General features: G+C 45.1%; 1 protein-coding gene across 1 annotated transcript in view; it reads left to right on the plus strand.

Annotated features, from left to right (window-relative positions):
• The first annotated feature begins 478 nt into the window (after window positions 1-478).
• SLC1A2 (solute carrier family 1 member 2) overlaps window positions 479-15097 on the plus strand; it is a 139049-nt gene continuing 124430 nt past the window's right edge. The window contains exon 1 of the mRNA XM_037522462.2: window positions 479-566. Coding sequence (XP_037378359.1) covers window positions 550-566 — 17 coding nt within the window. The 5' untranslated portion in view covers window positions 479-549. The remainder of the gene's footprint in view (window positions 567-15097) is intronic.

Below are 15097 nucleotides of genomic sequence, written 5' to 3' on the forward strand. Positions count from 1 at the left end.
CGCCGAGCCAGGCTTGCAGCCACCACCGCCTCCCCCAGGACGCGCACACCAGCACACGCCTGCACGCACGCACACACTTGCCTGCACACTCAGCACGCACACATTCACGGCCGCCCGGCCACCACCCTCCGCGCTGCGCTGCGCTGCGCTCCGCCGCGCGCCGCGCCCGCTCCCTGCAGCAGCGAGCACAGGTGGCAGCGGCCGGGGCGCCTGGCCCCTGCGCGCCCCGTGGCAGCCCCGGGGGCGGCGCTCGCGCGGAAACCCCCTTCCAAGCCCCCCCACAAGCGCTCCGCCAGGCACCACCGACGCCAGCGGAGGGGAGCCCCGGACGCGCGCGGTGCGGAGCGGAGACGCGGATTAGCCCCGGCTGCAGCCTCCAGCTCCCGTTGAGGCGCTAAAGGGCTTACCCAGGAGGGGGGTGGAAGGGCGGGGAGAGGCTCCCCCTTAAATACCGCGCGGACCACACTCTAGCGCTCACCCCCGCGCCTGCTCACTCACTTGCCCGCTGCTGCCGAATTGAGCCGAAGAGGTGGGGGCGTTCCCCAGACCATGGCATCGACCGAAGGGTGAGGGGGTTTTTCTCTGCGCCCACGGGGAAGCGGGATGGGGGTGCGGGGGTGCGGGGTGGTGGTCCCCTATCCGGGGTGGTGACTGGGAGGGTCGGCTCCAGGCCTCGGAGTCGGTGGTGGAGCAATGGCTTGGCTGGGGGGTGGGATGGTGGAGAGAAAATTGATTTTTCCCTTAAGAAGCTTGCTGCTTTAACCCTTTGGAGATGCAAGAGGCCGTGGGTTATTTCACTGTAATTGAAAGGGTACAAAGGAGGTGTGAAAAAGTGCGAGGGAAGAAAAGCCTCTTGTGGTTACTTTTAAGATTTAAAAACAATAAGGGATTGGGCACGGTGTGCGTGACAGATCCTGAGCGCGCGCGGGCTGGAAGGTGGGGACCATTCTGGAATGAATGGAGAAGCCGGGACCTGGGCCGGGGCGGGGCGAGGAGCAGCGCGCGCGGCCTTGAATGTCCGATATGCAAAGTCTCCAGAGTGCATGCCCCGCGGACTCCAATCGCTCCTTGCTCCTGCCTGGGGGAATCTCCCCATGAGCCCCTAAGGAAGAAAGGAAGGGATTTGGGTGCTTCCCGGGAAGAGGCGGGAAAATAAGTGGTTTTGGGCAGAGACCGGAGTCCCCAGACTCCAGGAGGGGAAACCTAGCTTCCCCATTCTTGCCTTGGCTTTGAAGTGGTCCCTTCCTCCTGAGGTTTCTCTTGGATGGAGAAGCTCTCGGTAATAAATAAAGACAGCTGTCTTTAGCAAGAGGGAGGTGGAGCTGCTAGGGACAAAAGGATCCCCTGAATACTCACACCTCAAAGGAAGGGTCCAGAATGACATGTCCAGAATGAAGGGTCCAGGTGGACCAGTATTTTCCAGAATATGTTTCCTGCTTGGTGGAGCCAGAGTAGGAGCGCAACCCTTTGGTTAATTCACAAAATTACACTAGCTACTCAGGCAAGTCGTCCCTGGATCCTCCTTATGGGGAAAGCTAATACTCTCAGCACAGAGCATGAGTCTTTGATGCTGACACTTTCCACAGTTTCTCTCCAATAAATTTTACCAAGTCCACAGTCTCGTTTTGGGGAAATGGATCTGTAAGTAGAAGTGAAGGGTCAGTTTCAAAGTCAGATGTCTAGATTCCAACCTCCAACAAAGGGAAAATGTCTAAAAATGTGCCCAGGAGCAGGGACTCACCCCTCTTCTGTCCCTTGGTGTCCTTCCAAACTGGTCCCTGGCAGTGACCATGAGCTTGTGGGAGCATGAGAGTTCTTCTCTTTTCATCCTAATAGTTTAGCAGGGTGGAACTTTCCCAATTTTATTTCTCCAAAAGATGCTTCAAGTAGGTAGGCACTTAGACACAGGGAAGGTGGAACATTGTCTAAAAACAGATCTCTAGAATTAAATATTGAGTCCACATGACTCAACCTCAGTGCCTTCCTGGCTTAATTAATCAGTCTTTCATATTAGAAAAGATATATAAAGGCATTTCTGGCTGCCTTCAGAGTCCTTCTAGACTTTATGCCTCCGTTAAAGACTAAGTTGGAAGACCTCTGTGAAAGACATGATTGGCAGTGGCCCTTCAAATCCTGCGTTCACCTCGCTCTTTGTTGTTGATGGCCGGATGGTGATGGGGGAAGTTAAGACATCAGCAAAAATCACCAAATTAAGTGTGTTTATCTCACCTTTGTCCTAAAGGAGAGCTGCCAAATGATTTAACATTGAATATAGAGCAGAAGTGATTTTCAGTAGTTTAAACCACTCACATTCAATTAATGCTGTATTTGCACAATGTGTGTGTTAAGATTGGCCAAGGGAACTTGCATTTAGATGAATGAACTGAAAAAAAAAAAAATTGGGAAACAACTGTAGAAAGATCTATGGCCCATTATTATTTAAAGCAGTAATAATGAACAGGTCGCATGCTCCTAAGCCCTGGTCTTTTCTTTCTTCTCTTTTTTTCCAGGAGTATTGACTAAGTAGTTTTGGGGATATTTCTGGGCTCTCTGGGGGCAGATACAAAGTCATAAATGGTCTGGAAACTGACTTTTAGAAGACTGGCGCTAGTGAAGGACTTTGATTAGTAAATTGTTTTTATGGTTTGGTGAGATTTTCTTGCCTTTTGAGATCTTGGGTTAATGTAACTGAGCTAGGGAAATTCACCAAGAATCCTCAGGCTGATCTCCCTTATTAGCCTTTGCTTTCTAACAATTTTGAGACTGTGTTCTTGAACTATACATAGCTGAGGGGGGGGAAAATGCCAACATAGCAATGTAATTATATGCTTTCAATGTATGCGTTTTCAGTTCAACTCTGTTGTTCCAGGATGTTTGGGGGATGGGTAGTATGGTAAATGGAACATTCTGTTTATCACTTGTTTGGTGATGTAGTTACAGACAACAACATATGTGGGTTATCAATTTTTAAAGACTGATCAGAAGCATTAGTGACATCTTATGTTTGTTTTGCGCTCCACTTTCAAAGCTCATTTGAGTACATCATCACATTTGATAGTTCCATTAACTGTGAAGAAGATGCTCCAATGCAAATGAACCTTAAGAAGAAACTGATATAAGATAAAGTGATATTGGGGTTATCATCAGGAAATGTCAGTTATCATTGAAGAGTGAACGAGGCGTGTCTGGAGAGGAGATTATTGACTTTCTTTCAGACCTTTGGCCGGCACACTCTGTAAATTGTCTTTTGGAATATTCATATTCTCAGTCTGTGCACTTGGTCTTTGCTTTTGCAAAGCATACTCAAACAGTGTCTGCTAATTTGAGATTTCTGATGATTTAGAATTGGGGTTATTGACATCCGGTGTCCAATAAAAGTCAACAGTGGACTCTTTGGTAGTTCTCAGGCCCTAAGAGGTATTTTCTTGCAAAAAAAAGGTCAAATTTGATAGTTGAACATTCTTTTTTCTGAGTCCCCTGACATGGCTAGAATTATAGTTTTAGGTCCCTGACTCAAGTTAGGAAAAGCTTATAAAGTAGTTGGTGGCAGACAGGCTGGTGTTTGTTATTGACTGGATTATAATGATGCACCCATATGCTGTGGAGATGGGCATTTTAGAAATATGTTCGTGGGGGCACGGGAGACTAGGTCACCATGTATGTCGGGGACCCCAGGCGATCTGTCTTCTGATCAACTCCCAGGAGTCAAGGGGTCAGGGCAAAAGCCAAGCACAAGGGCTTGAGTTTCAGTTTGATTTAGAAAGCAAGGGAAACAGAAAACCGCTGGCAGCAGAAACACCCTGGCAAGAAACACCCTGGATTTATTATTTCAAGCAAACAAAACAAAACATAACGATCACCTTCTCCCTTCTCCCCTTGGGGAAGAGGTTGAGGTCAGTTGGAGGAAGAGTCCAGGGAGTGGATTTATTGGGAAGTGAGTGGAGGGCATAGATAGGGTTTGAACTCTGGAGGGGTTGGGGCTTCTCTGAGGTTCTCATTTTCAAGAACATGAAAAACAACCTGCTTGGGTAAAATGTCTGGAACTATGAGAAAGCAATTTCATGCTTACTAAGAGAGCCTCTTGTGAGTGATTGAAAGCATGATTCTTAAGAAACAATTTCTAAACCCAAATGAAACTTGTGAAATGGAAAAGCCAGTATGTAAAAAAAAAAAAAAAAAAAAAAAAAAAGCCCAGACAGGCCTGCCATCAGTTTCAATAGCCACTTTTCCTTTTAGGCAACATGATGAAGTGTGTGTCCTCTGACTCCAGATTTAAGGGAATTGTCAGACAAGGAAAAGTCCCTCAAGAGACAGGGCTTGGGCTGCAGAAACAAGCAATATTTAAAAGCAAAGTCTGAGATTTCTGGGTCAGTGTGTCATAAATCCTACAGATCCTGGATTGCAAAGCTTGTTCACCTTATGAAGCTCAGCCCAGGTTGATTCCAATGAAATGTACCCCCCACCCATCCAAGTCCATTTTCCTCCAGCCTGTATCACAGAATGCCCAGATGTCTGGATTTCACCCTTTTAAAGGCAAACTGAATTGTTTTCCATACTGAACTCCCTCCCCCCTAGCACCTCCCCCGCCCCTGGCCTCTCAGAATAACTGAATCTGGTCTTCATTTCAATCTCCTGCTATAATTATTTAAATCAAATAAGACCTTGATCATTTAAAACTCTTCTAGTGGGTAAAAGAGTCATTCTCAAGATAAAACTGTAGTTTTTAAGAACTTGTCTTCGAAGCCTAAAAGATCTAACAAATGCCATTCACTGCCTGGCTGGCAGTCATCTCTTCTATGCTCTTAACAGCTTGTTGGGGGCAAGAAGGCTGTCTCATAGAAAGGGCTTTAGAATTCAGATTAGGACAAATCTCTTTATTTATCGAGATCGTGAGGCTCCTCTCTCCTCCCGCTGCCTGCCCCTCACCCAAGGCACCAAGTGCCAAGTCCTTGGAATGAATTAATTAAAGGAGTGTTTAAAAATATCCCATTGCTCCATCTCCACGTGCTCCATCATTGATTGGAGGCAGATGGGCCGCATATTTGTCAGTAGAATAGAGAAGGACTAGCATCTCGTTATAAATCTGTCTGGTTGGCTTCAAATGAAGGCAGAAAAGACAATGGGCCAGCAGTGTGACAGGAGAATGGAAAAAAAGGCTAGTGGCTTAAACTTTTAAAAAGAAAAACTCATTTTCTTAGTGCGTTTTATAAAATGCTGTTTTCAATGGTTCTGATATTTATTTAAGCTTGTCTTCCATTCATGTATTTATTTCATTTCTACCTTAGATGAGCAATCATCACAACTCTCTGCTATATGACAGTCAGGTGATTTTGTTACCGGATTCTGGTTCTTGAATTCTCTGAGAGACAGAAATAATGGAGATTCTAATCCTGCAGGTACCAAGCAAGAATTTTTTAAAGCTTTGTGCAATTTAGCACAAGGGATTCAGCATCAGGCAGTGTCTGCATAGGCTGCTACATCAGAAACAGGTGGAGGCTCTATTTAAGCAGTTTTATCCTGGCATTATTAAATGGCTGGGGTCCTTTCTCTGCTCTTCTTTCATGAGGTCCTTCCATCTCTCAAACTCATGATCTCCCCATGCCTGTGACCTCTTCATGATGGATTCCATATCATTAGCCTAGAGGTTTGTTGGCCTAAAGGGTTTATTAGTGGTGAAAACTTTATTTCATCTATGTATGTACTGGGGAGGAGTTCTTTCTTAGAGACAGGGACAGTCATTCTCAGATGAGGGTAGGTGACCTGGTCTTGTGTCTCCAGTGGAGAAAATGCTACTTTCTACTTTGTAATGACTCAGTCAGCCTCCGCCTGAGTTCATGTCCAGTGTCATGGAGTTTCCTGAGACTTACGGACACTCTTCTGTCTAACACAATTTGGACAATCTCAGGGGCTCCCTTTGGTGTGTGGACTGTCCTTTGACAATGGCCCTCAAGGAATCTACTCCATTTTGGTGGTGGGACTTGATCAGTGTCAATCCCATTGCGTCTGGGAGATGTGACCAGCGCATGTGAAAAACCTGGAAAGAAGTCCCTGGGGCTCAGGGGTAGATGTCCTCTGCACAACCCCATACCTCTCTGTGTATTAAGAGACTTCATTTCAATCACCCAGAGTACTTTTCTTCTCTTACACTTGGTCAGGACGGCCATCTGTCACCTGCTCTTCATAGTCAGACACAAGAGTTTCCCTTACGTGCTCCCGCCATCCTGGGCTTCCACCCGCTGCACTTGGGATTGCAGAGCTGGTGGCAAAGTTAGAAGTGAGTTCAAGGCCTGTCTGCCTCCCAAGTTTTGGTCTCCCCACTGCACTGGACCTCAGGTACCAGGGGACTGTAAGTGGCCCCCATCTTAATTATCTTGTGTGTTTTGGCTCACAAGATTTTGAAAATTCATGAATTATTTGTTTATACTTAAAAGTATTTCACCCCCCCCCAAAAAAAAAAAAATCCTGATTCTAGCATCTTTCAAAAATTGAGACATCTGATGATCAGCCCCTTTGTCTTGGTGCCTTTTATTGAGTGATTACAGCCATGTGTTGTTTTAAGGACTTAACATGTAGGAATTTACTTTACTGGCACAGCAAAGCAATGTGATTTGTAGGGACTATTATCGCCCCTTTACAGGTATGGAAACTAAGACACAGAAAGATGAAGTAACTTACTCAAGATTTCATAAATGTTGAATGGCAAGGGCAAGCCTTAAACCTAGGCAACCTAGCTGTGGGACCCATATGCCTAACCACTGGGCCACACTGCCTAATCCTGCCTGGCCGGAGTCTACGGGGCTGAAGAGCAGCTGTTCTCTGAGACGGCATGTATTATCCTCATTGGGCACAGTCTTTCCTGAAATGATCAATTACCTCCTTGAGGCAACCTAGAGAATGAGAAATGGGATGGTAGCCTCAGGGCAGGGCGCTCCCCACCTGGTGGGTGTGCACCGGAAGGAAGACTTCTTCAAACCCCCATTTCTGCGCTATTATTAGGTGATTCAAGTTACTTTTCTTTTTGACCCCTTAGACATTAGTTTCTTGTTACTCGGTGTTTGGGTTGTTCTTTTATTTTATTTATTTATTTATTTATTTTTCATAGAGGCATGTTTTATTTGTTTGTTTGTTTTTGTTTATACATGCACTGGGTACAGAAGTGTGGGAGGGTGAGAGAATTCACCAGAGCCAGGGCGGGGAGCAGAGCAGGCAGAAGGACCGAAGTACACTGCTGAGGGGAGCAGCGGGCGGCAGGAGAGGTCTGTGCGCCATGTGGGACCCTCCTCTGGTGGCCGGGGAGCAGCCGGGGATCGAACCGGTGCTGCAGAGGCTGTGGGCAGCTTCGCAACCCAGCGCTCAACCGCTGCGCCACCGGGGAGGCCCTGTTTGGGTTGTTCTTAATGAAGAACTCTTTTGAAGTTATCGGTGGTTAGGATGCAGCATTTTGAACAGATCCATCCTTGGGAATACTGAGCCCTGGGCCTGCACTTCTTAGTGGCAAGTGTAACTCAACATTTAGCAGGTCCTGGATTTTATACTTTCTTTTGTGATCTTCAGGTACAGTTGCTTTAGTTGCTGTTACTTAACTTATGCACTTTCCTAAAATAACTACTAGTCCTAGAGCTGATGGCTTTTTTCGCCCCCAGCATATGTAAACAGTGATGACCCAGAGATGCCTTCTAAATCTAGAAACATTTCCTTCTGAGGCCTCATCCTGTGTATCTTTGAGTGGCACTGTTTGCAGATTACCCAGTAGGTGGCAGTAAATGTTGGCTCTTCATCCAGCCTGGTGGTTTGACTCCCTTTAATTTTTTTTTAAGATTTATTTATTTATACAAGAACCAGGGTACAGGCCAGATGTGCAGGAGGGAGAGAGGATTCACCAGAGATAGAGTGGGGAACAGAACAGGCAGACTGACAGAAATATACTGCTGAGGGGAGCAGCGGACGAGACAGGAGAGGTCTGCTGTGCCATGTGGGCATCTCCAAGCTGGCAGGGATCGAACCCATGCTGCAGAGGCTGCGGACAGCTTCACAGCGCTGCGGTCAACCGCCTGTGCCACCAGGGAGGCCGGGTTTGACTCCCTTTAGAAGCTTCAGAGTCCTTAGGGAATTCCAATTCCCACAGCATTCCATTCTCTCCCCCCTCTCTCTATTTTTTAAAAAGATTTATTTATTTATGCATAGAAGAACTGGGGTGTAGGCCAGAGGTGCAGGGGTGAGAGGACTCACCAGAGACAGTGGGGAGCTGAACAGGCAGATGTACTGAAATACACTGCTGAGGGGAGCAGCAGGTGAGACAGGGGAGGTCTGCTGGGCCACATGTGGGTTAGTTCCCTGGCCAGCGATCGAACATAGGCCTCAGAGCAGTGGTGCTAGCCTGATAGTGCTGAGACTTAGCCCCTATGCCCCCTCCATTCTCTTTTAATTAAAATATATTGTCGCTCCAAATATGTCTTTTGGTATTTGTGATGTGATTATCAACAGTGTTTGTAGATGTCACTATGAGCAGCTATAAACAGGACCATTCGTTTGAACTTGCTCCTTGTTTGTGCTTGTACATATGTAACTTTGTTAGATCCTGGGATGGCCCCCATGGGACATGATGTTCATTGTGCGAATGGAAAAACTGAAGCTTTGCAAAATTTTGATTTTATGCTGTTATTGGGTGCCATGGTTTTTGTCATGTAAAGCTACTGTGTTTCATATTATCCATATTTGGCTATTAATTGACATTTCTTTAAAATTTTACAAGCCTTCTATTTGTTTGTCTTGGCTCCAGTGGAAGTCTCCAATCATTTTGGTCAAAGGAAATAAAATAGCTAAGTGTCTGGCAAAAAGAGGATAAAGAATTTAAGAGGCAAGGCACAAACAGGACAGCAGGGGTTACAGAAAGAAGTTGACTTATCTTTGAATGGGGATGTGACATTCAAAAGAAAATGCCACCATAAAAAAGGTGTGACTAAGTGCAGGCAGCTGAGGACAATGGTTAGACCCCAGTTTGTAGACACTCAACCAAGAATTGCAAATAGAAGAGCAGTAGCAAAGCATAAAGGAAGATAAGGTCAAAGAAAATAGATTAAAAAAAGAAGAGCATTCTTTTCTTGTCAATATCAGGCAAAACCAACTGCTGCAGACTAAATTGTATTTTTGTTTTTATCTCACTATTTGCTTAAAAGGACAGTTGTGATCTGATAACAGCTTTGTTAAGAAAGTGGATGGAGGTCAACATGAGCAAAGCACAATTAGATAAACCTGTCTAGGGATGAAATGGATGGAGATCAGCTGACAGCACTCATCCCAGACACTCCAGAGGGGCTGGTGGTCCCCGGAAGATGGGTTCAGTGATCGTGTTTTCTATTTAGATGCAACATATGGTCTAGAAGAAGTGTCACAAATAAATATTGGACTAATTTCTAAGAATAGAATAGAGACTAATGGAATTGTAGGCTGAATCTGTTCACCTAGCGTTTTTCTGGGATTCAAAGTCATCCATTAGCAGACGTTAGCAAAATCATCAGAGAACGTAGTGCTGAAGGGAATCATTGAATTTTTTGGATCCTGATTAATTGCTAGTGTTTTGATTGAAGGACTGATCATTTGTAGGAGTTTGTTCATCTGAGAATATTCAAATTGGACTCATTTCAAGACATTGGGTTGGAGGCATTTTTGCCAGTTGGCCCTGGGAAACACTGAGATGGATACGTATGTTGATGAAGATCACTGAGGGGGAACTCTTAGCATCAACCCCTGTGGAAGAGAGAAGAAAGCAAAGGTGGATGGAGGGAGCCCATCCCACAGAAAGCTCTGGTACAGGGATGGTCTTACAGGAAAGTCCAGAATTGAGAAAAGAGTTCTGACATTTTCCCATTGTACCAAGGAGCTGCTGGATCTGGGCTGTGCGTGGGTGGTGAGCGTGGCCTTGGGTGAGCATAAGGCAGAGCTTTGGAGAGAACCAGAACTGGTGAGTGTGGTCACTTTCCAGTCCCCCAGTCCTGAGGGTGGCAGCATGGCATCCATTCGAGGCTTCAAATTCAAATATTTGAGAGAAAAGAAAACAGGCAGTACAGTTTCTTTCAATTTGAATATCAAGGCTGCCACCAAGCTATCATCTGTAATAAAATACTATATATTAAAAGGGATATGTAGTGGGGGAAAAGTAGGGGAAAGTTAGATTGTAATGGGCAAGAATGGGGAGAATTAGCAGTCATCACCTTTTTCACTTTTAGCTATGACCCTCCCAGCCAGCAAGGACAGACGACAGAAGCCCTTCTCTTCACTCCAGACCTTCTAAGGGTACCTGTTCAATGGGAGGATGGTTATCTGAAATTGCTGCCTTAGAAAGGGAAATCAGTTCTAGTTAATGGAAGGGGCCAGAAGGAGTCATAGGCAAATACCTTGGGAATCAGAGGTATTATTGATTTGTCCTGTGTTAGCATAGCTGTTTCTATATTTGTGCCAGCACTTTTTCTTTATCTTGAAAAAAGGTAGAGGGTGAACTGTATAACCCCTGTCTGGAATATCCACTGCATCATTCCATTGATTCAAGAAGTCATGCATTCTGTCAACCTCCGGCGGAAGGTGCTATGTATTGACATTTCTCTGCTCTATTTCCTTGGTAAATATTAAGGTATGTTCAGAGATGAAAGAACACTTTTATGCATAATCCAAGACCTTTAGGTGACACCTCTGTGGGCCTGTCCTCTTATTTTCTCATGTCTCTTGACTCTGCTTTCTGAGACCAGAACATTGATCTCCAATGTGTTTTGTTAGCACAACAGCTTAATTGAAATGGCTCAATTGTGGAGTAATAGAAGTACTCGTCATAAAGCAAGCCATCATTGAAAACTGCCTTTCCTTTCTTTCCTTAGCTGTTTTTAAGAGTTGCAAATCTGTTATTTACTTTCTCAGATAGATATTGTGCCTATTTCCAGTGTTTGGGTAAAAATATCACTGATCACATTCAGTCTCCATTTAGAAAATACATTTTGTATGTAGAATATACTATCAGTCAAATCGAGGGGTGTGAAGGATTCACTATCCACTGTCAAATTATTTTTAACTTTTTGCCATCTGGATCAGTGGCTCTTTCCCATAATTAAAAAAATATGTGGCACTAAGAAAAAACTCCAAACTTCAAACATTACAGAATGGCATAAGGTAAAGAAGAAAAATGCTGCCTTTCACCTTCACCTTGTGTCCAGAAACTTGTTATTTTGGTCTATCCTTTGAGATATTTTTTGCATGCCCGTGTAAAACATCCTGTTCTTAATATGCAAATTGCGTCATTCTAAACAGACTATTCTCCATCTAGTTCTTAATACCTGTAGAGGTATATTCATATGTTATAGTTACCTGATATAGATATAGTGCATTGTACAGTTATGTAATCATTGATTTAACCAGATCCTGATTCACAGACCTTCAAGTTATCTTCATGTTTTGTTATAATGATACTGAGTGGAGTATGAATTGGGAGGGTGTGGGGAGACAGGGGCACTGAGACGTGTTAGAAGGCGGTAGTGGTCACACAGGTGGGTGATAATGGCCTGAAGTAGGCACAGGGGTGCACTCGAATTACCAGATTCCAGGGCTACATAGAACTTAGTGATCAAGGAAATATAGTGGGTGAACAGGAGTGAGACATAAATTCATCATTTGTGTTTCTGGCGTAAGCAAATGGAGGAAGAGATGAGTGCAGGAAAGCAATTCAGGAAAGAGATGGCGAATTGGAAGGAGAGGTAATGAATTTGGTTTAGAACACTGGGCAAGGATGTTTTGTGTTTGGTACATCAGGTGGAGATACTTGCTGGGCATGGAAACATGAGCATCTGTGGCTTTATGGACTGGCACTTATGGTTACAGAACAAACAAGCTTATCCAGACAGATCATGAAGATAGGAAAATAAATTGGGCTGAAGGAAGAAGCCCGGGGAACCTATTTATAGACGAGCAGAGGGAGGTGATGCAGGGTGTCAGGGATGCAGAGAAGTAAAACAGGGGAGTCAGGAAACAGCAGGTGTCTTGGAGTGGCCAACAGTGCCCCATGCCTTAGAGATGCCAAACAATGTTTAAAAACAGTCATTGGATGAATCCACTTTAAGGCCATCACTGATTGGTGCCAGAGCAAGGTCAGCAAAGTGATGATGACTGTTACCATGTTGGTTAGTTGAGGATGGGTGGAGAGAAAGTATATTTTTTTTTCATGAAGGGGAAAATGGTAATAAGGAAAGTAAATATATGAGAGGAATAGGATTTCATTTTGACTTATTTGTTTAATTTTTAAGATGGGCGCGATGTGAGCATGTTAAGATGCTAAGGGAAAGTTTGATTAGTGATGGTGAGGGCTTGAGGATACCTTTTGTGGAGGCCGCTGATTGCTTTGCAAGTTCCTGCAGGGGAAGCTCTATGAGACTTGGTTGGTGCTTTCTGTAGTCTTCCTGTTTGATCCCACAGTGTCCAGAAAGCAAACATGAAGGGAGCAGGAGGAAAAGGCCACCTGCTTACACTACCAGATCCCTGCAGCCACCCTGGTGATCTGTAGTGACAGCTGGGCAGACAGCTGGAGGGGGTGTGCTCTAGTGTGGTTTTTAGTGTGTTTTTTAGATGCACCATCCTCTAGTCTAAGTCTCCCCAGCTGTACTCTTCCCTTTCTCCACGAACCCTCCCTCGGTGCTCTTGCATTGCTTGTGAAACTTCTCATTCTTCATCCCTATTCTCTCAGGCTCTGCATTCTTCTTGGATCACATCTTGGGCATTTACAAACCACATGTAAACCAGTATCTTCCCACTGTCTATCTCTGTTTTTTTTTTTTTTTTTTTTCTCAAATCTCCAGATATTTATGTGCCACCACCTCATTGACATCTGCATGTGTGCAATGCAGACATCTTGAAATTACCAGGGATACAATGGGACTTTTTTTTTTTTAAAGACTACTTTTTTTTTAAGATTTATTTTTATTTATTTATACAAGCACTGGGTACAGTCAGAAGCGCGGGAGGGTGAGAGAATTCACCAGAGCCAGAGCGGGGAGCAGAGCAGGCAGAAGGACCGAAGTGCACTGCTGAGGGGAGCAGTGGGCGGCAGGAGAAGTCTGCGCGCCATGTGGGACCCTGCTCTGGTGGCTGGGGAGCAGCCGGGGATCGAACCTGCACTGCAGAGGCTGCGGGCAGCTTCGCAACCCAGCGCTCAACCGCTGCGCCACCGGGGAGGCCCTACAATGGGACTTTTGATATTTTTTTCTGCACGCTCAGCCCTATTCCCTCCAAAGCTTCCTCCTCCCAATAAGTGGCACTAACAGCCACCTAGATAGTCAGAGCTGCAAAGGTAAGTATTATTTTGGGGGTCTTCTTTTCTATCAGCCCCAAACAACCAGCTTTCTCAGTTCTATCTCCAAAATGTCTGGAGACCTTAAGTTGGACATTTTCTCTCCATTGCCACAACCATCCCATCCGCCCAGACAACTGTTGTCAGTCCACTGGAAATGGCACAACCTTCCAGCCTTCAGTTATTCAAATACCCCATGCCTTTGTCTGGATGACTTCCCACCCACCACCTACTGCCATTCTTCAATTGGCTGATAATCCTCTAGTCTTAGGGCATCCTTTGGTTGCTGGTTTGCACACCATTTTCCAGGGAGGTCTTCTTTCATCACTCCACTGAAAATGGGTCTTCCTTTCTGATTTTTGTTTATTTCTATATTGTTTATATAGAAATTATGACTTTTTATTTTTTATTGCTGTAACATTGCATTAAAACATCATGTAAGTTCAGGGCCTCCCTGGTGGCACAAGGGGTTAAGATACAGCCTATGAAGCTATCCGCAGCCACTGCAGCACAAATTCAATCCCTGGCCAGGGAAATACCCACATGGTGCAGCAGACCTTTCCAGTCTCACCCACTGTCACCCTCAGCAGTGTATTTCAGTCAATCCGCTTGTACTGTTCCGCACTCTGTCTCTGGTGAATCCTCTCACCCCCGACACCTCCAACCTGTATCCCAGTTCTTGTATGCATAAATTAATAAATCTTTTTAAAAAATACATTGGGCCTCCCCAGTGGCGCAGTGGTTGAACGCTGGGTTGCGAAGCTGCCCTCAACCTCTGCAGCACCGGTTCGATCCCCGGCTGCCAGGTGAGGGTCCTACATGGCGCGCAGATCTCTCCTGCCACCCGCTGCTCCCCTGGCAGTGTACTTCGTCAGTCTGCCTGCTCTGCTCTCCCCTCTGGCTCTGGTGAATTCTCTCACCCTCCCACGCTTCTGACTGTACCCAGTGCTTATATAAATAAATAAATAAATCTTTTAAAAATAAATAAATAAAAAATACATCATATAAGTTCAGTTGTGCATCACTGGGAATCAACATGTGTAGATACTGCATTAAGCTCACTGCTAGAAGTCTGTTCTATCCTTCACTCTATATTTTCTTTGTTCCCTTGCCTGTATCTACCTCTCTCCCTAGAATGTAAGCACACCGAGGACTGGTTCACCATTGTGTCTCCCTAGATCCCCTGTAAACATTTCTTGCTTGAGTGCTCATCCACCTCAGCCAGGGGAAGTAGGGCAGGCTTCTTCGAAGAGGTGACATTTGAGCTGGACCTCTTCCAGGGAATTTGTCCCCATTACATGTTGTTCAGACCTCTCTTACAATGCCTCATTTAGCAGGGTGTGCTAAGTGCTTTCTTGTCTGTCTGCTCCAATCCTGGAATCTCTCTGAGGATCGAGAGAACATTGATTTCTTCGTGCTCCAACTTATTACCATTATCACAATGCATGGCAGTGTAATTGGATTGTCTGCCTTCAGAAAGAAACATGCAGGGCATAGAGAGGACCGAAGGGAATAATTTTAAAGGGCCAACAGGGTACAAATTGAGAGAACATGTCCTTAGGATGTCTTTTTTAGACTCTGGTGGCCAGTTCAGCATTCCTGCCCACCAGTCAGTAACCAGCATTTGGACAGCCAAGAGTTAATAAAATTCAGGTGGGTTATAAGAGTAATCAGTTGGGCAGCAATTCATCTTGTGAAGTCAAAAATGCATTTATCATTGTCAATCATGGTGCATTCTGCTGTCTAGGAAAGATCACAAACTCCTATTTCTGC

Source organism: Talpa occidentalis, unplaced genomic scaffold (genome assembly GCF_014898055.3).
Source record: "Talpa occidentalis isolate TD23 unplaced genomic scaffold, MPIMG_talOcc4v2.1 talOcc4.3, whole genome shotgun sequence".
NCBI classification, from domain to species: domain Eukaryota; kingdom Metazoa; phylum Chordata; class Mammalia; order Eulipotyphla; family Talpidae; genus Talpa; species Talpa occidentalis.